The sequence below is a fragment of the Dermacentor albipictus genome, chromosome 9, assembly GCF_038994185.2.
Source record: "Dermacentor albipictus isolate Rhodes 1998 colony chromosome 9, USDA_Dalb.pri_finalv2, whole genome shotgun sequence".
In the NCBI taxonomy this organism is placed as follows: Eukaryota; Metazoa; Arthropoda; class Arachnida; order Ixodida; family Ixodidae; genus Dermacentor; species Dermacentor albipictus.
Genome location: NC_091829.1, coordinates 126,548,975 through 126,572,850, shown reverse-complemented (window position 1 = coordinate 126,572,850; position 23,876 = coordinate 126,548,975). Strand labels below are relative to the sequence as shown.

Below are 23,876 nucleotides of genomic sequence, written 5' to 3'. Positions count from 1 at the left end.
GTGGCTATTTTTCCATCGAGGAAATGCAACGGTTCTCGAGGCTGTATAGTTGGTCGATCGTTTCCACCCATCGAGTTGGGCTCCTCATCGCGGAAGGTCGGCGCCAATTAATACACAGCAAGGGGCACTTCCTTTTGAACGGACAGGAAGCTTCGCGTGCGCAAGCTTTGAACGAAGCTGCCGGCATACAGACCTGGCCGCGAGCAACGAAGACGCGCGCGCAAGAGCCCACGCTGCCCCGGCGCGAAAATGCGGCGTAGCTCCACCGAGCGCGCCAGATTGTTCGTTTGCAGCGGCGTCTGCTATAACGTCGTCGACAGTGCGCGAGAGGGCGCTGCAGAGCGCCGGTTGCGCCAATGACGTCCCTCTGTTACGGCCTCTCACCACCGGTGGCCGCGTGTCTCTGGGGCCCAATCGTGGGATTGCAGACGAGCGTTCGGGCCCGGCGGCTGCGATGCGGGGTCGTCTGTAAAATATGGAGCGTCTGCTCTCCCGCGGAATGGCTTTTCTCGGGCGCCGGGAAAATGGCTCTCGGGGCGTCCGCTCCGTGGTGCGGGCGCCAAACAACGGTCCACATACAAAAAGAGAGCCGCAGAAGACTGCGAAAGTGCAAGATGGTCTCGTTCCTCGCTGGGTCTTAACTCCAAGCTCCAACCGTATAACTGCGCAGCAAATAGTTCGCTGTATTTATTGCATTAGCAAGTTTGCTTCGGTGCATACATTCTTCTTTCCCTATTTTCTCTCTTTCTCCACTTCTGTCTTGCGAAATAGGGAACACACTACAAGCTGGAGCGCATTGGGACACATCGTAGGGCCGCGGTACGATTTGCAAATATTCCAAGAGCAGCGGAAGACGCGAGGGGATTGTAAAAGTGGAGTCGCAAACACTCGCTTTGTCCTCGCAGCGCTAATGTGTTTTGGCTGTTACCTTTCTCCCGTACAGCGTAGCAGAGAGTAACGCCGCCGGTTCGATGTTCCTGTAACCGCCATATTCGATGCCAATGGGTGCGCAGCCTGATGATTTTCGCGAATGTGCTGCATTCATAGTGACACGATAGCATAGTAGCTGTCGCTGTGCGTATCGAGCTGGAGCGTCTGTGGCGAGCTCGGCACAGGCCGCGTCCCGATAAGGCCCTGCAGAAATAGCCCCATGTATACGGAGCCAGAAGAGCATTGGTCGATGACAGCGCTTTTCACCAAATAAAGAGTGCCCGCGCGAATTGTTTTGTGCGAACAGCATTGTTCGCGTCACGCTTATAGGAAAGCTGCAGTAATGTGATGTCAGGAAAAGAAACAATCCTAGCGAAGTTACGTGATACCGTTTCGAGCTCGGACTTTCAAGCGTTCAGACGTTTCGCTGGGCATGACCTCTGATTGCGCAAGCCGCAGTTATGTTTACACCTACGCAATGAATGTGAAACAAAGGCTACCGACGCAGCAATTTTGTGGAGAGAATGCAAGTGTCGTTCATTTAAATTAGGGCTAAAGTGGCGCCAGCTGGACAAGGCTAGTGTTGTATAGTTTCGCACATGCGGCCGGGCCGGGCGAACTTGTCGTTCTGTTCAATTGTGGCGTGCCTCAATGGGCTGACATCACGTCTGTCAATATATATATATATATATATATATATATATATATATATATATATATATATATATATATATATATATATATATATATATATGCGCGTGTGCGTGCGTGCTTGTGTGTGTGCACATGTGTGTAAGGAAGGCAGGGAAGTTAACCAGTCAAGAGTCTGGGTGGCTACCCTACGCTGGGGGAAGGGAGAAGGGAGAGAGAGAGGGTATAGAGACAGACGTGCACGGACAGTGGGTTTCTTCGTTTTTCTCGGGTTACTCCGCCCACCGCGCGACGCACTTCCGCCGGGCGTTCGTTTTGCTCGGGCTGTACGGTTCTGGCTACCCGCGGGCTGCCAGAACCTGCTAGGACGATTTTGGTCTGGCTGCTCTCTGGAAGTTCTCTGGCTAGCAGACGACAAGAGGCGATGGGCGCTCGCCGCTATCTTTGCGGGGACTTCACGGCCTGCAATGCGGGCGCTTGAGGACGTTAATTTACCTCGCTCAGCCAACTGTCTACGGTCATCTTCGGATTTCCTTACTTCTAGCGCTATCTGTTTAGGTGCTAACGCTCCGTTCCGCATTGCGAAGCGGTGCGATACGAGCCTTGGTGAACCGTTTGAAGCTTGTGTGTGTGTGTGTGTGTGTGTGTGTGTGTGTGTGTGTGTGTGTGTGTGTGTGTGTGTGTGTGTGTGTGTGTGTGTGTGTGTGTGTCGTGATGGCTTCGTCGCGGCGGTGATCAGCGCGCCGCGCTCTCATGCGTGTATGTTATCTGCATTGTGTTCCACGTAAGTTGTAGACACTCATTCACGCGTTGCGGTACATTTTGGCTTCGTCTTTCTCTGGTGGCGTTCCTTTTCACATATCTCGCGTATGTATATATCTCCCTTTTCTGCAATTAGCGAAGGCTTTGCAGCTAGCCCGTGTTCGCTTCGTCTCTCTGTCGTATGCTTAGGTGGCAGCTCGAAACCGATACGTGTTCGAACTGCAGGCCGTTGATCTAAGAATGCACTTGCACTCCGTACATTAGACGCACGTACATTGGTTTATTCCTCTCATGATCACGACCAATGTTGTTTTTCGTGTGAAACATTTCGCTCTTCACAGGCGGCGTGCATTTTCATGCGCCAGCCGCATCGACAGCTCCTTAGGGTCAAAATGAGAAGCACCATCAGCCACAAAAAACTTTCTGAAATCGAAGCCCAGCAGGTCGGCACGAAATTTTATGCGCATGAGACGTACCCGATAAGCTGCTTTTTCATGTCTTGTGATCACACAACGACAGCTCATCAATGTCGCCATCGATGTCATCCCCGAGCTATCGCTTTCGCGTATACCATCACTCACGCGCGATTTCGCGTCTTGTCATCCGCCGCGTCGGAGGCCATCTGTTGCGCTCCGCAAGGTGAGGTTGGCCCAGTGCGCGTCCTGCGCCGAGTCGCGCGAAAGTGATCGTATCCCTGAATGCAACTATATATTTTCAAGCTGCAGCGCATAAATGGGCCGACTACGCCGAGCGCGCGCCGGCCTCGCCCGACGCTGCCATGTTGGTGGCATGTTTACATTTGGCCAGCTGTACCGGCGTTCGATTTTGCAGACTTCGGGCAGGTTCGGGTTGTCTTGGGGTCCCAGTCCACGTGACTTCCTATCGGAACCGGAACTAGCTGGCTGACATCTGGCTGCCAGCGGGCTGCCAGAACTCCGAATTATAAGAGGCCCAGTACTTGTGTCAAAGCTGCTCGTGCAAACCTGACGTTCTCAGAAAGCACAAAAGTGCCTTCGCTGCCTTGCGATCCGATGATCGGTGGGCTGACATACCTGTCGAGGTGTGCGAGGAGCCTATAAGCAGCGGAAACGTCAGATTTTCGAACGCGGCTTCTTGCGAAAGTGCCGTAGTTGTGGGCGCCTTTTCCTCCCCGGCAACTCTGGCGTCTGCTGAAGAGAAAGCGACGTAAGGATAGGGATGCATCAACAAAGCTAAGCGCTGGGTGACACGATTAACTGGGTTCACACTTCGCAAAAAAAGCGCTGAAACGGACGAGGACGACGAAAGGCAGCCATACCCAGACGAGTGCAGTATCTTCGTCTCCACCTTTGTCTGTCTTATGGACCTGTTTAGTCAAGTGTGAGCGTCCAGCAACATCTATTCTCCGAATTGCCCTGCTACTGCCTAAAACCAGCGAAAGAAATAAACGCACGCGCGAGGTACAAGGTGTCTATGAATGACGCGGGTGCTGGACCAACAAATGAACTTTATTATCGACACAAATTTGCAAGGTCTCACCAACCGCACGCGCCAGCAGCGCAGGAACCACCATGTGTTGCACACATCGGCAATTTCCTGTCACAGCCGTGGTTCTGGATACGAACACTCCTCTTCAGTTAAGGCGAGTGACGCCACACTGATGCATATCAATTTCAGTATGCTCCCGAATCGTACACGCCTCGGGGACTTTTCAGGAAGTTCGTATATTGCAAAAATTCTTTACCGAGCTATACATATATATATATCGAAACACAACCACAGCCACTGCAATGATGGACTAGACAGTAAGGCCATCGACAGTGGTGTGGGGGAACAAAAGGAACATGAAGACAGGAATGCGAGAACGGGAGAACGCAGCCACCCATTAGGGAACCGTGTTTTTTATTTTATCTCTCCAAAGTCGAATACCAGCTTTCTTCAGCGGCAGTCACCAAACTTGAAACGGCGACGAGAGAGGAAGTGCGGTTGGGGCGGAATCGGGTGCGCCGGCTGACCCCTTCGCGGCGGGACCCCGTCGCCGGAAAGAGGGAACGGGGCCCTGTCCGAAAATTGGATTAGCTTTGCGACATGTACGCACACGCGGACGTGAGTCGCGTACACGCCGCGCAATTTGTAAGCGTGACGAAACGGGCCCGGTCGAGCCTGACGGGCTTTCGAAAGTGACTCGGGGCCGACGCTACGTAGCGGCGCGCCAACCTACCGCGCACGCCCTGTCGCAACCGCTGCGGCCCATTCGGCGGCCCAGCGGGGCTTCTCGTCTCTGGCACTGCGCTCGGCACGCACAAGTGGCGTGTGATTAGGCGTCAAGCGCGAGAAAGACCGTGAGAAAGGGTTTCGAAGGCGCGTCTCTGCAAAGGCTTCGAGCCATTTCTTATAAGTTTGACTTGCTATTTTTTTTAGACGGCCTAAGCAGGCATGCCGATTACAATAGGGTGGTAACTAAGATGGACTTTGAGGATGACTGCAGTCCATAGCGTCCAAAGCATTGTGTCGCAATTATAACGAAGGCAAAGAACACTCGGCCAGACACCACAGACAACTGATCTATTACAGTATCCTAGCTTATTATTATATAGCTCCGGAGGGAAATTAATCCTAGTAACACCAATGAATTGAAGTAGTGAAAAAGAAAACTGCTATCGCATTACTGACTGTTTGGTCCCCTTGGTTGAGAGGTGGCGGCCATGGTCCTCACCGTTGTTCCATTGACGAGGACAAAAAGAATATGAAGAAACCTTAGGCCAAATGGGGACAAACGTGTGCATGCAGCGGGCGAGAAGAGCGAAGAATACTCGCGGGCGCTGTTAATGCGGAAGTTTCCTTTAAGCGCAGTGACCCTGTGGATACTAACACGTTTGTGCACTGTACGAGGTTTGGGTGGGACGCCTTCTGCGTACCCCTGGTTGAGGGATGAGGATTGCGCCTGGTTTTGCTGGCCGGGCAATACAGCTGCGAAGGAGGAAGCGGGAGGGATCGTCTCATTCATTAGGCGCGTTTCTGGAAGCGAACTCCTGGGTTTCCGGTGAAGTTTTCGCATTCCATTAGTGGAGTTGCGGCGACGTCTGAGGTGCTTAGGTCTCTCGCAGCCGTGCCTGGCTGAGAGAAGCGGCAGTCCACCCCTCTCTAATCCTTTTTTTTTTCTTCTTCTTTTTTTTCCTTCGCGCTATCGTAATGGCACTCGGCGCGCGGTGTTTTCACAGGCCTCGCCGCCACGTTCGCGACTGCAGTTTCCTGCCGACTCTGCTTCGCACACGAGGAGTTTTATTTTGCCCTAGACCGTACGAGGATGGTCACAGACGTTGGTTCTGTGTTATTCGTTCGTATTGATAGTTCACACAGTCTTGTAAAAAAAAAATAAGCGGTAAAAAAAGTCTGACTTTTGCCTTAAAGGCGAAGCATCAATTGCCATACCAAATTAGTAGACAGCTATACCTAGTAAGCATAGTAGTTTTATCGGCCGTGTAAACTTGTAAACATTCGCTTACTCACTAAATTAACAAGCGTGTTGTCATGCCTAGACATGCAAACGTGAACACATCTCACTCGATGACTGAGGGAATTCGCTGTCAAAGCTCTGGAGTGAGGAATTCTCGCAGTGAGGACTTCGCTTGCAGCTGTGGGTGAATCGACCTTCGTGCTGCCCCTCACTTCACCGCGAAATAAACGGCGAAAGCACACCGCACTCAAAGCTATCAGCCCCCTTCGCGCTCGGCACAGATCGCTTTCCAGGTGGGGCTCCGGTGGCCGCGCCGCACGCAGCGGTGTGTGTACTTCCCGCCGCCACCCCTCCCTCCCTCCCGGCGACTTGCACGCTGCGGAAGACGGCGCTCTTCCTCCCCGCTTTCCGCCCTGGCGCGCGCGAGATAGCGCTGCCATCGTCGGCTCACCCTCGCATGCTGTCGCTCGCACATACAGCATACGGTGCGTGGCGACGATGTTATCGCCCTTGGGCTTTGTACGAACACCGCAGCGACTACGATGGCAGAAATGCGCCAGGAGTATCCGTATACTTGCTGTCGCAATAAAAAACGTTGTCATCATGTAACTCTTGTTAGCGTGGGATCGTGTGTACATCCTGAGGAAATAATATGCATAACTCATCAGCATCTGATATTCGTTCACTTCTTGTGTATATGGGAGAACAAATAAAGGCGATAAAATGCTACCGACATACAGAGTTGCGCTGAGTCAAGGTAGGGTTCAGCTATTTGAACGACTGGCCGTTTTGGCGCAGTTGACCGGCATCCTGTGGTCTCCTGAAGTGTAAACTTGTTTGCGCTGTTTTTATTTCTAGCTCCATCGCTTGCGAGCTATTTCAACCATGAACGGCCTGCCAAACAAGCGACAGTCAGCGTTGTCAAATTCTTCATCAATAGTTGTAGGCGGATAAATGCTTCGGCAGTACCTCCGGAAGGCGCCCTAGAATGGGCTGTAGCTGTCATTATGATGTTATTATTCGAGCGCGATATGAAGCTTGACAATATGTATCGTTCTATTCCGTGTCTACTTCATTTAAGCGTCCGAGATCTCAGGGGCTTTCCTCTGCCAACTTTATTCGTACTTTTCTTTTGCAGCGAGCGTGTATCGAGTGTATTTTCCTTTTTCAGGTGGAATTTTGGCGGTTTTAACGTAAAGCGTGTGTTTTTCTCTCTTTCCCCTCTCCCATTCTTTGCGTAGTCTACCCCGCAATCTTGGAGCTCTCTGAAGGAGCACGAGTCGTCCGAGGTCACACAAGACGCAAGGAACCATGCCACACAAGGTGAGCGCTGGCCTTGATCCTGTCCATGCCTAGACCAATGCCTGCTGCAACTACAGGCCTGCACAAGCTGCACTGCTTCAGCACGCCGATCGTTATTTTCATCTTTGCTGCCGCTAGGGCTTAACGCTGCATGCGAGTGACGCTAGCTGCAACCTACAGCCGTCTTGGGGCTCTCGTTTACTGCTGCGGATGAAGTACTCCATACAGATGTGACGAATTAAAACAGTGAAAAAGTTGCGCGCGGTGTCGCGTTTTAGTCTTATTGATTAAAACGATTCAAACTTAAGAGCGAAAATGAGAGAAAGATGTTCCAAGTTCCAAATATATGCTGCGGCTCATTCCGACATTACAGTGAGGAATAGACAATGATGATGATTTGTTGACACCCCCTTTAAACCGAAGCAATGACAAATAGTCACCTAGGCTGCTTGTGTTGATGAGGTATGCTATACATGCATTTTATCCTAGCATTTTTCTGTACGTCTCCTTAACCGTCTTTTATTGCGGCAGAACTATACAGACACTCCAGGTGCATTTCTGCCGTGAGTGTCGGCGTCGATGTGGTGTTCCGCCCAAAGTACAAGGGCAATAACACTTGCCGCGCCCCGTATGCTGTATGTGCGAGTGAAAACGTTCGAGGGTGAGCCGACGATGCCAGCTCAATCTCGCGTGCGCGAGGGTGGAAAGCGTGGAGGAAGCGTGCCGTCTTCCGTCGCGTGGGGAGAAGAGGGAGGGGGGCGGTGTTCTACTCCGGCGGGTGCTGCGTATGACGCGGCCGCGCGAGCTCCATCTTGAAAGTGATCTGGACAGGGTGCAAGAGAGCCGAGTGCTCAGTGTGCGCTGCGCTTTCGCCGCTTACTTAGTGTTGAAGCGAGAGGCAGCACGAAGGTGAATTCGTTCGCGGCTGCAACCGCGCTTCCCCACTCCAGCGTCTTGACAGCGAGTTTCCGCGGTCATCCAGTGAGATGCGTTCATGCTTGCTTGTGCGCACGTGACACCATGCTTGTTAATTTAGTGAGTAAGCGAATGTTTTCGAGTTTACACGGCCGATAACTACTATACTATACTTCGTATATCTGTCTACCAATTTGGTATCGCAATCGATGCTCCGTCTTTCCGGCGAAACTGCGACTTCTTTTCTTCCTCAAAACTTTTTTCTCTACCTTGTATGCTGCCTATACCTATAATGGATCCGGTTGTATCAACCCCTGCTCTGCTTTTTTCCCACCAATGCTCTAAATGCCTCTTGCTTATCTCCACTCCTGACCGGTTGATGCTTCCGTCCGCTTTAAAACCAAGTGCTTCTTGAAGGTGTACGTTGCCTACGGGCCTCACTGGGTGAATCGCTTCGCATTTCGTTAGAATCTGCTGAGTGGTTTCTGGATTTTCGCTGCAGCATACGCGTGCCTCCTGTTGCGAATATTTGCTCCAATATTTCTTTTCCTTAGGCAACCAGCTCGAGCGGGAAATACCAAAACACTACCACTTTGTGCTATCGTAGAGATTTTTCCTTCTAGCTTCCCTCTTCCCAGTCTTGTAAATTTCCGTGGTCTTCGTTTCCGTTTCTTGCATCCAGTTCGCTGTCTCTGCCTCTCTTTCTGATGGCTCCTCGTTGTCGGTTTACAGTTTCAATTACCCTGTTTTGGTCTCCAACTTTCTTGACCTCTTCGTCCATTCTATGTCCACACTTTTCAGGTACAGATACTTGTGCACCTTAGCCGGCTATTTATTTCGATCGATGTTCCCCAGTCTTGCTTTAAAGCTGATTTTGCTCTGTCCTCCTCTGTCTTCAAAAGAAGCCCAACTGATGTCACCCTGCACTGCCTCATTCCTGTTTTCACCATAAGCTCCCAAGGCCAGCCATCCAACCGATCTTTGGTCAACTTCCAACCCCGACAAGATATCCAATTTGAAGCACTGAATGACATTTGAAAACGTTAGCGCTGGCACGATTACTACTTTACAGATTCCAAGCACCGCCTCATATTTATTGTAGCCTGAAAATGCTCCATGTTTGAAAATTGCGGCATTTGGCTTCTCCTTTATATTGAAATTATCTTGGTAGGTGCTTCAGTAACGTTTTCCTTCGTTTATCTATACGCCGAGGTAATTATATTGCATAACTGTGGGTATGACTTGCTGTTGAATTGACACCTCGTGATTACTTTTGTCTTCATTAAAGATTATAATTTCCGATTTCTCTATGCTGAGCCTAAGGCCTAGATTTGTCGCTACATTGCCACAGATAGTCGGAAGTGCATGTAAATCTCGTTTATTGCCCGCTAGTAGTACTATGTCGTCTGCATGCATCAGTCCAGGGAGCTGCTGTTGCATCATTTGTCCATTACGCATGTAGCATAAATGAAACCTTAATTCGCTGTTTTGCAGCCGTCTTTCTATGGTCTTAACATTGAATGCGAGCAACAATGAAGACCGAGGACGTCTTTGCTGAGTCTTTGGTGAATTCCTACCACTTCATTACCTTTTAGACTTTTCCATACAACTTGTACTCGGTTGTCTCTATATATCTCCCTCAGCAACTCCACGGAATCGTCCTCTATGCCTTCGTGCTTAAGAATATCCCATGTGAGCGCAACACATGCCTGACTTTCAGCGTCATCATCTCCACATGTCATCATCCATTGTACATCTTCTTCACCTGTATATATCATCACCAGCAGCACAGCTTGATCCTCGATCCTCGTGGTAGTAGCACGAGCTCGGCTGGAATAAATCGGTTCCATGCAAGTGGGGGAGGTCCTGGCTATCGATCCCAGTACCTCCATCACTTGTAAGAAACCGCTTCATTCCAGCCGAGCTCGTCGCTACTACCACGAGGATCGAGGATCAAGCTGTGCTGCTGGTGATGATATATATAGATGAAGAAGATGTACAATGGATGATGACATGTGGAGATGATGAAGCTGAAAGTCGAGCATGTGTTGCCCTCACACCCATAAGAATTCCCTATCTAGGTTGGCATAGTCTCCTTTAATATCTAGAAATGCTATCGATAAAGGTCTATTCTGAGCTATTGAAATCTCTATGCACTGAGTTAGTACAAACATATCCTCTAAGCGTCTGCCTGGCCTGAACACATTCTGCACTTCCCCCGGCACATAATTTTTCTCCACCCACTTCGACAGTTCCAATTTTATGGCTTACATTGCCATTATATATATCATCGACGTTACTGTAACTGACCTCTACGAGCTCGTCTTATCCTTATCACATTGGCCTTTGTAGATGAGGTTCATCTTCCTTTCACGCCATCCAACCGGAATTTTCTTCATTCTAATTACTTGCTCTATGAAATTATTCAGCCTTGCTCTTTGGACCGAGGGTTTTTATTAGCTGCATTGTGATTTCATCGCGTCCGGCTGCCGCGTTATTAGGAACATATTGTTCTGCTTTTTTTCCGATAGAAGTTTTGTGTGCTTAATTTTATCTCCCAAGCATCTCTGTTGTTGCTGGATCTGTTTGATTCGGAACTACGCTTTGTTTCGTGCCGAAGTTGTATACCTCGTGATGTCTGTGGTGTACCGCAGCGCAGTGTCTCCTACGAAGGTGTTACTGACTTCATCCCGCGTAGCAGTTTCCGAATCTTTATTTGGAGCTGCGTGTGCTACGGTTCCAGTATCTTTTTCGGGCGCCTTTGTCTCTTTTACAAATTTTATGCCCCCAACATTGACTTGCGCATGTAATTTTTCTTCCACAAGCTCACTCGTCACCCTTTTCTTTTCTCGGTATTTGTTCCATCTGAGGAGCATCTCCTTTTCCTGTGATCCCAACTTTTTGACTTTTCGATAATTTCTAGACGCCTGCTTACACTCTTCTATAGGTTGCTTTATTCCTTTGTTCCATCACTGACGTGGTTTCCTTTTTCCAATCCAAGACATTTTTTGCCATATCTGTCTCATGTCATGATTCATAACGTCTACCTGCTCTTTATATTCCCAGACTGTTGGAGTAAACGCCTCCATTTCCTTCTCTATTTTTCGAAATCTCTGTTTCTAGCTTCTTTTTCAAATTCTAATGTTATTGGTTCGTGTCTTACGTTAGTATCTCTCCCAAACTTGAAGGATAAACGTTTATGAACGCGGCCCAGGCCATTTTTTCCACGTTAATCTGTCATCATTTGGCTTGGTCGTTCGTAGACCATTTTTGAGACTAAGGCGTAGTCGATACATGACTGCCTGTTTCCGCATTCAGGCTTTATCCGTTCATGGCCACTTATTCTTCCTGTTAACTGCTATAAGGTTCTGTTCATCGTACACCAGCACTAAAGAACCGTTGTAATCAAAATACTCGTCTAAACCCTCCATGTGCGCATTCATATTTCCTACTAATACCACCTAGCTAGATTTCTTTAACTCATTAATACCTAATGCAATAAATGAATTCTTTATTTTTATCACTGGTATCACTACCCGTCCATAGGTAGGCTACTTCAAGCCACCTCTTCTTGCCTTGCCATGTACCGCTAATCCATAAATGCTCCTTACATGTCTCTTTTACTCTTTGCCACTTCAGACCTCGCCTAATTAGCATGCCTACGCCTCCGCCTTTCCTTGACCCAGTCGTTCTGTTTCACGGTTCCCATACAAAATTGTCGATAGCAGGCGGCTCCTCCAAATCTCGTCGATACGTTTCGGTCAACGCGCACACTCTAATCGCTTTGTCATTTCGCTGCGTTCAAATTTCCAGCCATATTTTCCTGCTTGCGACCACCCTCCATGTTGATGTAACAAATTTTACCTTCTCTATTCTTGTCCTTTGTGCGTCTTTTCCGAACTCATTAGGGTCTAATGCGGCCCTTTACAAGTATGTCGCTGCCGTTCAACACTTCATCTTCCTTCTTCAATGTCTGGAGTCCGTCTAAAAAAGCTACACCCCACGCCGCGAATCGACGTCTAACCGGTGTTGCTACACATTTCCTAAAATGTATACAAAACATAGCTAATTGCTACAAATAAAACCCATACGGGTTCCTCGAAAGAAAAGCCTCGTAGTTGAAGAAAAATTTGTCCTGATCCGGGACTCGAACCTGGGACCACCGCCTTTCCGGGGCAGCTGCTCTACCATCTGAGCTAACCAGATGAACAGCAGATGGCAGGGGGAAGTCGAGTTTATCAACAACTCGAAGCGAAGGCAATAGTTTGACGTAATAGTTTTGCGGAAACCCGCAAGGTGGGGAGAGGTAATTAATAAAGGGGAATGAGATGAATTTTTCGTCAACTCCGAGGCTTTTCCTCCGAGGAACCCGTATGGGTTTCCTTTGTAGCAATTAGCTAGGTTTGGGTGAGTGTCTCATTCCCCTTTATTAATTACCTCTCTCCGCCTTGCGGGCTTCCGCAGAACTATTACGTAAAATGTATCCTGTGACGCACAAAAGCGCCTTCGCGACCTGCTCGGTGCACTTCTGGTTTGATGTCAATCACCGTAAAATTAATTGCCTTAGCTAGCTTCCAAATTTCCCTGTTTACTGCAAGCACTGCCCTTTCAATGGCATATCCCTGCCTTTCAACCTCTGGTACACATCACACGGCGATTTGCACTTTGAAACTTTCCGCAGATCAGTAACCCCTTTGGCTGTTTGCTTCGTGATCCCCGTTCCCCGTCCCTGCGGTACGTCAATCACTCCGCCCATTATCACTACTACGTGCCTCTGCTTCACTGTGTCCCACATGTGTTGCTTGACTTTCGCTATCACTGCCTTTATAGCCTTTCCCGGAAATGTGCTAATCTGGAGGCGCTCTCCTGCACCTACGCTCTCTATTATTGTCGGTTCTACTTTTTGCTTGTTCAAATCCCAAAGAAAAACAACTGGACACATTTCCTCCCCCCCCCCCCGCCGCCGCCGGAAACTGCACCTGAGGTCATTCTCTTGAATAAGCATTACCGAACTCATTTGTTTTTTCAAAAGATGAAGCGACAACAGCGACAACACACTAAGAAGGAACAAAGACAAGACAAGGTGCTTCATCTTTTGAAAGCTATGCACCAACTAGCCTAACTTGACTAACTTGACTGCGCGATCACAGCCTGATTATAATTTAGCAGACCTCACTGGTATGATATAAATTATGGGATATTACGTGCCAAAAACGCGATGTGATTATGAGGCAGGCCGTAGTGGGAGACTCCGGAATAATTTGAAGCACCTGGGGTTCTCTAACCTGCTCCTAATTCGAAGTACGCAGCTGTTTTCGCATTTCGCCCTCATCGAAATGCGGCCGCCGTGTCGGGGATTCTATGCTGCGCAGTGTTATGATATGCTGAACTTGCACATGACATGGCAAACGCGCGTTTACTGCGCTGGTGCGCCTTGAGTCTGTGCCCCGTATGTGCCCCGCTCTATATCGCATTTACGACAAGAAAAATGCATCTGGACCACATGTAATATGGCAGTTCATCTCTCTTTTCTTTGTACATCTTGTAACCAAATATTAGTGTACATTCACCCCATTTGTGTGCATGCTTTGCGTATATTGTGTGCAGGGCTGTTCTCCCTCGGAATTTTAGTCGCATTCCTGCGAATTGCAGTTTGGATTACACCTTGGATTATTTGGCACGCAACTTGTTTTCAAGGCACAGAACTTCAAATAATTGAAATATAAGCGTTGAAAATGCCGTGACTAACGTTGTTAAAGTTGTAGCTTCTAACAGTTGTGCGGGCTGAAAAGTGCGCACCGTGCCTTTCGGTTCCCTTTGATGGACGGACCTTCTTGCTCAACAGCCCGTTCACGAAGGCCTGTGCACCGCTTTCGATGCAGTGCCAAAGGACCCCAGGTGGTCACGACTAATCCGAGATACTCCACTATTATATAGGCTTTCGTGACCACGAGTGCTTTGGGCCATCGAACCCCCTCGCACAAGCGTTCAATGAATGAGCCACATTGCACGCAGAGCCGGTGTTGACCCGCTTCCCTGCCCTTTCCCCGCGCACAGGTCTCCCATCTATAGCCACGGTGACGAGCAACTATCCCTGTGAGGAGCACCCGTTGCGGAGCTGGATCTGCAACGCCTGGCACCCGCCGGCAGCGCAGCCGGCGCCCCCGCCCGACTGCCTGCCTTACACGGCCGCCCAGTGGCCCCCGAACCACCACAACCCGCGCGCCAGCGACGACGGCTCTTGGAAGTCGCCGGACCCTTATTCGCGCAACGATCACGTGTACGAGACCATCGACGAGGACGCCGCGCAGCACCACTCTCAGTCGGGCGACGGCTGGCGCACGCAACCGCACCAAGCGGGGGGACGCCATGGCCCCAAGCAGGGCGGCAGCTACCGGTCTCTGGGCCGGGCAGCCATGCTAAACAGCGTGGTGGCTCCCGCCCCGGACAGGACCATCCTGGGGTCACTGACGGCGGCCCTGGCTTCGTCGCCCAGGGCGCGGCACCTGCCCATTATCGGAGACTCCTGCCTGAGGCAGCAGGTTGCCTACTCCGGCATCAAGAGCCCGTCGGACTCTGAGAGGTCTTCCAGTTCGCTCATGGACGAAGAGAGGACGGAGTCTTCGGCCACACTAGCGCTAGAAGACCGGGGTCGTGGAGTGTGGTCCTCCGAAACCTCGCAGCACGGTTCGGATGTGTTAGTGCGCGAAGGGGTTGAACACTTTTAATGGGCCCACACGAGTAAACTCCGTAGGCGTGCGTGTCAGTGTGGCCGTGCTTATCACAGCTACTGACAGTTTTGGCAGCAGCTCTGGTCGTCGCAAAGATGTCAATGAAAATGCCGTGTGGTTCAAATAATGCGCTCAAGGTGAGGACTTCGGCATTCGTTCGCTGAAAGTGCTGTGGTCGCCAGCGTTTTCTGTCAAGCGTTGATATCACGGGAGTGTGCGTTTACGCCGACATGGCAGGCAATGTCGCCTGCTGTAGGCTGTGGAAAAGTGGAACATCAACGGTCTCGTCGATTGCTTCTCCAGTGGACCACAGAGTCGCTGTATGTGCGAGAATGTGCTTCTTGAACTTGAAGCGGACATCTATGTGTGCGCGTATATTTATTGCAAAAAACACACAAGAAAACGCAAGGGAAGCGGCGTGAGTCATCCATGACATTCAGTATCGTGCTCATTGTGAACCCAATGTCTCCCGTACATTTTTTAGGTGGCCTGACGAAGAGTAACAACATGTTGTCTGCTCCAGAACATTGCTATCAATACGCACCTGCATATCAAAGACAATGCTGCCCTTTTGGTGTAAAAACTGCAGTGACATGGCTGTCTTCAAGTGGACCGTGCGTGACTATGTGTGTTTCACATTTCTTATAGGCTGCACATTTCTTGTGTGCTCCAATTTTCCGTGTGCGTCGAGCGTCATTGATATAAGTCGAGCCTTCTATTTCACGTGTCGCCGGCTACGTTCCCGTGGCAATGTTGTGGCGTGCGTGATTATGCCTCAGTGCACCTTCGCTGTGTCATTTGTCGCCAGGATACTCGACGCATCTGGAAATCGAGCTTATGCCACGCGTCGTAGGTAACACAACCGTGGTGTTGCTATGTGAAGATCTCGTGCCGCTGCTACCATCTGCTCTGCCATGCAAAAATTATGCGGCCCTACAAACATTCTGGTGTAACATCTTCATTCATTGCTCTTAGAGAGACACTAAAGAGAAAACAAGGAAAACAGTATTTGAGGCGTATTAGCAAATTGCCCTTCCACAATTCTAAAGCGGCCACTTTTGCCGCGAGACGACGACAGAAAATGTGCAAAAAATGAAAGATGGGCGACCAACTAGCCGTGACTTAGCGGATTTGGGCGTTGTCTGCTGGGGTCTAGTTTTTACGGGCAAAAAACGAACTCCATTGTATTTGAAGTTAGTCAAAAAGTGAACTTCAGAAGCTTCCAGAACTTCTATTCAGCCTGAATGGCTGACAATGCGATAAAATACTGTCTCGTCCATGACGTGAACAGTGACTTACGCAAAATAAACGAAAGTACAGTTCTTCAAGAATACCTTATCAATATAAACAGCTTCAGTGTTTCTCTTTAGTCGTTAAATATCTCCCGGTTCCCTATCTAAACCGCATAGAAAGGTGAAAATAAATTTCCGCATTATCCTCGCTTTGAATTCTCCACTGGCTGCTCAGGTTGAGTGTGAGATCAGGCACTGCGTACGGTTGCGATCATCCGTACTTTCTGCTAGCACGGAACAGCGCGCACCACGGACGAATTGATTGTGTTACCCACGGGCCGTCGCAGAAATACTGCCCGCCGAGCGGCTGCAATGTACCATATCAAAACTGGCAGTTTGTTGCGGCCTCAAATTCAACCTGCTTGCAGAGGCAAGAAGTGCTCGTCACGCTGTTCGTGTCGTCAGCACCGTGGCGCTTGTGTGCGCCCGATGGGGCGGCGACGAATTTCCGTCTTTGTGAGTGTAGGAACTGCGTCAGCTTTCTGGTTTAGGCCGGCACTGCGCGTGCCGAGTCTCGAGAGTGAGCGAGTGGTCAGCTGACTTGCGCGCTTCCTCGCGTGTTCGTGGAGCGCCGAGGTGGGCAATCTGCGTTGCCCGCGAGCATTTGTTTTGAAAGGAGATAGTTCTCTTTACGTTTACTTTTTGGAAGTATTTAAAGCTTCACGCGCACTGGCATTCTTAAGAGGGCGCAGTATTGGTGATATCTTCGCGATGGTTAAGATGATCCTCGAGAGGGCCTGCTTGTGACCACACTTTCCTCTCTTTTTTTTTGTTTACCTTCAGTATCGCGATCCTTCAGAGGAACTAACAGTTCTGTCGCAGTTGTATGTGTAGGGGAAAAAATGCGTTTCGGCGGGAATTCTCAAACACGGTGGAACCGTGAAACTGGTCTGCCGTTCAGGGGGAAATTCAAATCTTGGTTGCATAGGAATTGTTGCGAAATGCAAGATGACATTCCTTATTGTGCGAGTGCGAGAGATTGCAAGGAAAATAGAGCAATTGAAGGAAGTTTTGAAGCTTTACGACGGCGGTTGAGCATTAATCCGCGATAGCAGGAAAGCACCAGCTCCCGATTGAGGCACCTGTAATAGTCGCATGCAAGTATCGTGCATGCGAGTGCACTTGAAACATCCTAGAGCGTTATGGCCATGTCTGCTGGCGAGTCTGGGGATGCAATACTCATGTCGAGAATTTCATCGTGCTGCGCCCTCCTTAGGTGAGACCGACGCTCCGCTCGAAGTCGCTAGTCAAGTGTATCTACCCAGTTTTAAAACCCGCGAAAGCAAGTTACAGCGTTTTCTTTTCGTCATATAAAATGCGTGAAACGCAGGACGTCTTTGACGTCGAGGTGTGACCTTGAAGGAGTGTTTTCCTCATCGTACGAGTCATTTTAGTTTCGATGAGCCTTCTATGGTCTATACGTGTTCTTGGCGCCTCAGTACGAGTCAGAAGTGCATTTGTACATTTAATTCAATACTCGCTTACTGGGATAATGTTTCACTCGACGCAGCCGCGAGTCTTTCGAGGAAAATATTCAGGGTCAATCTCTCGAAGATGTCCAAGTGGTTGTTCCGGTTGAAATGCTGTCTATAAGAGTTAAAGAGCTTTGATGATATTGGTGGCTCTACCGGCAATGCTCATAATGTGGCTACACAGCTCATACTGGACTTAGGCTTTTGGATGTTCATATATTTGTATCTACCCTGTGTCAGATCGCGAAACGTCGCGCATTTTCCAAGTAGAAACACTGGTTTCAAACTTTTCTTTTCGGTGTAATTGTAGAACCCCATACGAACGTTTCACGATGGCATTCGGTACAGCTTAATGGATGTAACAATGTTTCTTCTTTTTTTGTTTCTGTCGAACAATTTTGGCGTCAATTAGAAAAGAAAAATTAAACGTTCGCATTTGCTAGTTCAGCGTACTAGCTTTTGATTTGGCCGCCGGTGTCTAGAAGGAAAGTCTGGCTAGAATTGTTCCCCTATTTTAAGTGGTTATCACGAATAACCTACTCAAACTCAACAGAAAGCGGCCACTTGTGTTAAACTTGGCTGCCAGCGCACACACTGCCGCGGAGTTTTTTTCACAGAAAGGCGAACATCTTTCGAAGGATGTGCCACTAGAGGCTGGTCGCTTATATTGTGTCATCATCGAACGAAACATCTACAAGCAACTGGCAGCGCCCTTGTGGCCAAGCTTTATACATATATATTTATCACGACTCATTTCTCTCTTTGTCTGATATCTTAATTGCGCTAGCTTTGGCGGACTCGCAACGAACACTCGGATGAAGAAAAAGAACGCAGAAATTGGCACCGGCAGCCCTTTTGCTTGTGCTGTTGTACCTGAGGTTTTCGTAATTGTTTGCTTTTTATCGCGTGTAAAGTGTGCAACCAACTCATTAAAGGAAAAACCGTATGCATTATTCTTTTATTGTTCGCTAACCATTAGGTACTTGGTGTCATACAAACATTTGTGATAAGCATCCCTCACGAAGGTTAGGAATGAACACATGCCTCTTGTGGCACACATTCACGTTTTTCTGTGGTCTTTTCGTGATCCACTGGTTTTATCGCAACCTATGTTCTTCTGTATATGACGGTATATAATTTTGCCTCGGCGTGTTACTTCCCCCTCGAAGCTGTGCACTCTGCGTGGGTTTGTGCGAGTGGAGAGTCGAGCCACGCTTTCCATCAAAGTTCTTACTTCTTTCGCGCTGCTTTTATTGAGTTTGTATGAGTTAACCATACTAGGACGAAGTAAACATTTACGCTGTGTTTTTCTATTACATCTTTTCCCGAGGAAACGTGCTAAACGATAAAGAGAGACCCCTTTGTGATCCCTTCCTTTACGGCGGAGCTGGAGCCGTCGCCTGCACTCACAGTGTTTTTTAATGTGCGCGCGTGCGTGTATGTGTATCTGTGTACCTCTTGTTACGCGGTGTGAGGTGTATTGTTGTTCTCTGCGGTGTGTGTCTTTGTTTGTTTTCTTCTCGAATGTTACGATGGAATTGATTTACAAGCTTAGATAAGTAAATAAAAGCGAAACTGAAACGCTTACTTGTGTACTTATTAAGAGGAAACTTGGTCCGAGAGTTTCTTTCCTCGTCCCACCTCTTGTATTGCTTAGCTCGAACTGGGTAGTAGTGCTGCCAGGCAGCCCGACCACAGCAGGGGGGCTACAAGGCGAAATGCACGTATTTGAGCTGCACCTCGGAAGCGTCCTCATAGGAACGGGGAACGTGTTTTCCTCGGCACGCCCTGCACTAAATGGGATGAGGGGCGTTGCAGTAAAAGGAGAAGGCTCAGGCCTGTAGCGTGTAGATTTTTCATTTAGGCCCATCAATGTTACCAGGAAAGATCCCGAAGATCGCAAATTTATTTCTCGAGGTTAAACGTCAAACTAGAACCCTGCAACTAAGCGATAAGAAAAAAGAATGTCACGATTCTGTTACCTGCTCTGATTCAGACACAAAGAGAACGACAATGTTAACGCTGCGAACAATGCGCCGCTTTCAGCGATGCCCATGATTTGGCACTAAAGCTTTTTGAAAACACTCGTAAACACTGCAACAAATTCGCGTAAGCTGTGGATATTTGTCCGCTTCAGCTGCTCTAAAAGTCTGACATGTACCACTTTTCGCCCATGTTTCTTTAGTGCGCCAAGTTTATTTGAAATCGGTTTTCTGTTAACACTGCTGAACCAGAGATGAAATGTAACCCTCGCGGCGCAAAAGAAAAAAGAAAAATTCACCGACGATTACGATACCGTCAAATGCGAAATTTGAGCGCAGCTCGATACGTGTTCTCATTTCCCGTGTGAATATCTTGTATTGTAATTAGACAGTTTTAGTTACACGTACGTAGATGCTTCACGTACGGAAACGTGAAAAGCCTACGTACCTTACGTACACGCCATCTCAAGCGCTTTTAGCTACACGTACGCGACGCACGCCGAGAGGGACCCCGTAGCTCCATCTGTCGCGAAATGTGAACACGGCGGTAGCCAATTGAATCCTGTCGCCGTGTTCGATGCGAGCCGTCTGCGCGCGCGCGGCCCGCTATCGCTTGTTCGTGATCTCGCGGAACTCCCGCGCGAAGCTGCCTACGTGCGCAAGAAACGCACGCAAAGAATTGAAGCTCACGTACGTCCGCGAGACGCGCGCGCGCCCGCTACGTTCTACGCATGCGCGCTGCTCACACGTAGAAGCTCTACGTACGCAAAGCCTCTACGCACGTGTAACTAAGACTGTCTACTGATACGTACATGGATTATATTAAAATTTCTGTTTATGTTTAAAAAATGCAGCAATCGCGTAGAGGTAGACCATCCGCCTCGCGGGCAAGTGGACAGTGGTCCAAATCCCGGTGCCGCGCAATTTTCCACCTTCTATGAAAACGTGGAATCGGCGACGGGTAAAGTCAAAACAAAATAGACAATACTGATGGGCGAGTTCAGTGCCAGGGTAGGCAAGCAGCAGGCTGGAAACAAGTAAGTGGGGGAATATGGCAGCGGAGAGTTCTTAGTAGGGTTTCCAGAACAGAATAATATGCGGATAATGAATACCTTCTTCCGCAAGCGGGATAGCCGAAAGTGGACGTGGAGGAACCCGAATGGCGAGACTAGAAATGAAATAGACTTTATACTGTGCGCTAACCCTGGCATCATAAAAGATGTGGATGTTCTCGGTAAAGTGCGTGGCAGTGACCATAGGATTGTAAGATATCGAATTAGCCTAGAGTTGAATAGGGAACGAAAGAAACTGGTACATAGGAAACCGATCAATGAGTTTGCAGTAAGAGGGAAAATATAGGAATTCCGGATCAAGCTACAAAACAGGTATTCGCCTTAAACTCAGAATGAGGACCTTAGTGTTGAAGCAATGAACGACAATATTATGGGCATCATTAAGGAGTGTGCTATAGAAGTCGGTGGTAAATTCGTTAAACAGGGTGGCGGTAAGCTATCGCAGGAGGCGAAATATCTGATTAAGATACGCCAATGTATGAAAGCCTCTAACCATACAGCTAGAATAGAACTGGCAGAACTTTCGAAGTTAATCAACAAGCGTAAGGCAGCTGACATAAGGAAGTATCATATGGATAGAATTGAACATGCTCTCAGGAACGGAGGAAGCCTAAAAGCAGTGAAGAAGAAACTAGGAATTGGCAAGAATCAGATGTATGCGCTAAGAGACAAAGCCGGCAATATCATTGCTAATATGGATGAGATAGTTCAAGTGATTTATACAGCACCATTGCTACCCACGACTACAATGGAAGAGAGAATAGTCTAGAGGAATTCGAAATCCCACAGGTAACGCCGGAAGAAGTAAAATAAAAGCCTTGGGAGCTATGCAAAGGGGGAAGGCAGCTGGGGATGATCAGGTAACAGCAGATTTGTTGAAGGATGGTGGTCAGATTGTTCTCGAGAAACTGGCCACCCTGTATACGCAATGCCTCATGACCTCGTGCGTACCGGAATCTTGGAAGAACGCTAACATAATCCTGATCCATAAGAAAGGGGACGCCAAAGACTTGAAAATTTATAGGCCGATCAGCTTACTGTCCGTTGCCTACAAAGTATTTATTAAGGTAATCGCAAATAGAATCAGAAACACCTTAGACATCTATCAACCAAAGGACAAGGCAGGATTTCGTACAGGCTATTCAACAATAGACCATATTCACGCTATCAATCAGGTGTCTTCAAGGGGAGTATGGTAGCGTGATTCAAAGACGGGACAAGGGAAGACACAAAGGGACACACACAGCGCTGTGTGTGTCCCTTTGTGTCTTCTCTTGTCCCGTCTTCGAATCGCGCTACCATACTCCCCTTGAAGATGCATTACCAACAAGCCGACATTGCAACCCTCGTGATCAATCAGGTGATAGAGAAATGGGCGGAATATAACCAACCCTTATATATAGCTTCGATTCATTACGCGAAAGCGTTTGATTCAGTAGATACCTCAGCAGTCATGTAGGCATTACGGAACTAGGGTGTAGACTAGCCGTATGTAAAAATACTGAAAGGTATCTATAGCGGCTCCACAGCCAGCGTAGTCCTTCTTAAGGAAAGCAACAAAATCCCAATAAAGAAAAGCGTCAGGCAGGGAGATACTATCTCTCCAATGCTATTCACACCGTGTTTACAGGAGGTATTCAGATACCTGGATTGGGAAGAATTGGGGATAAGAGTTAATGGAGAATAGCTTGGTAAGTTGCTCTTCGCTGATGATATTGCCTTGCTTAGTAACTCAGGGGACCAATTGCAATGCATGCTCACTGACCTGGAGAGGCAAAGCAGAAGGGTGGGTCTAAAAATTAATCTGCAGAAAACTGAAGTAATGTTCACCAGTCTCGGAAGAGAACAGCAGTTAACGATACGTAGCGAGGCATTGGAAGTAGTAAGGGAATACCTCTACTTAGGGCAGGTAGGGACGACGGATCCGGATCATGAGACTGAAATAATCAGAAGAATAAGAATGGGCTGGAGTGCGTTTTGCAGGCATTCTCAGATCATGAACAGCAGGTTGTGTCAGGATAGGGGGCACAATCCCATCGCTCGTGATCCTTTGTCAAGATTGGAGTCCGGCATGAATTCGATGGTAGCTGGCCCATGCCGTCGTCCAACTTATCCACGCTGAGGACGTTGATGAAGGGAGAACTGCTTCTCATCGAGAACGAGGAATATGGGTTTATTTACAGTATTTAAATCAGTCTAACATGACTGCTTGAGAAAAATAGTGTCAGTCCAACACGACTGCACGAGTGAAGTGTGTCCAGCATTCGCATCACAGCAGTTTTTAAACACTCGGTCCTCCCGCTATACAAGGTGACGCGAACGTTCGTTTACTCATTGTCAACTTGCCACCGCCCCGCAGAACAGTTTACGCACACATAGGCACACACATTCCGATGTCCGGCACCGACGTCAGAGGGGCGCCGTTCCGAGAAGCTCGGAGCCATGGTGGGTAGCTCGTTGTCCTGCGCCCCAGAAGGCGTGTGGGAAGCAACAAAAAACGGCTTTCCCGCGGCAGCTTGCTCACGCGTAGCAGATCAGGTCCGCGCTGGGGAGCTCGGGCACAATAGTTCGCCCGCCGAACTCGTTCCGTCAGAACGGCGATGGGGCTGGAGGATGGCGGCGGTGTCAGCACGAAGCCCGCTTCATCGAACACATCCTAGCTGAAGCGACGGAGAGTGGGGGATGCGTGTGTTGTTCCCCGGTCGTAACTGGGTGGCAATCTTGCATTGCAGCTCGCCATTCTTAACAGTTGTCATTATCCCTCAAGAGAAGAGTGTATAACAGCTGTGTCTTACCAGTACTCACCTACGGGGCAGAAACGTGGAGGCTTAGGAAAAGGGTTCTACTTAAATTGCGGACCATGCAACGAGCATGGAAACGAGCATGGAAAGGAGGATGATGGGTGTAACATTAAGGGGGGATAAGAGAGCAGATTGCGTGAGGGAACAAACATGAGGTAATGACATTTTAGTTGAAATCAAGAAAAAGAAATGGGCAGGGTTTGTAATGAGGTGAGAAGATAACCGATGGTCATTAAGAGTTACGGAATGGATTCCAAGAAAAGGGAAGCGTAGCAGAGGGCGGCAGAAAGTTAGGTGGGCGGATGAGATTAAGAAGTTTGCACGGACAACATTGCCACAATTAGCACAGCACCGGGGTAGTTGGAGAAGTATGGGAGAGGCTTTTGGCATGCAGTTGGCATAGCCGGGTGATGATGAAGATGAGGGTTATATTGGGAAGCATATTGCGGTTGCACTGTTCCAGGTAACGTGGGTCCCGAGGCAAGACGGCTATAATGCATCGTGGAGCCCTGGCAGCAATCCCCCCATC

The 23,876-nt window shown here is 48.8% G+C and overlaps 1 protein-coding gene across 8 annotated transcripts in view; it reads left to right on the top strand.

The window, feature by feature from the left end:
- Positions 1 to 19,075, top strand: part of LOC135912192 (latrophilin Cirl-like) — a 492,061-nt gene extending 472,986 nt beyond the window's left edge. For 7 of the 8 annotated variants that reach the window (XM_065444566.2, XM_065444565.2, XM_065444564.2 and 4 more), the window contains 2 exons: positions 7,021 to 7,102; positions 14,054 to 19,075. In XM_065444566.2, the coding sequence (XP_065300638.2) occupies positions 7,021 to 7,102; positions 14,054 to 14,724 (753 nt within the window). In that variant the 3' untranslated portion in view covers positions 14,725 to 19,075. The remainder of the gene's footprint in view (positions 1 to 7,020; positions 7,103 to 14,053) is intronic. The other variant, XM_065444573.2, reaches the window with a different exon arrangement.
- Positions 19,076 to 23,876: the final 4,801 nt, after the last annotated feature.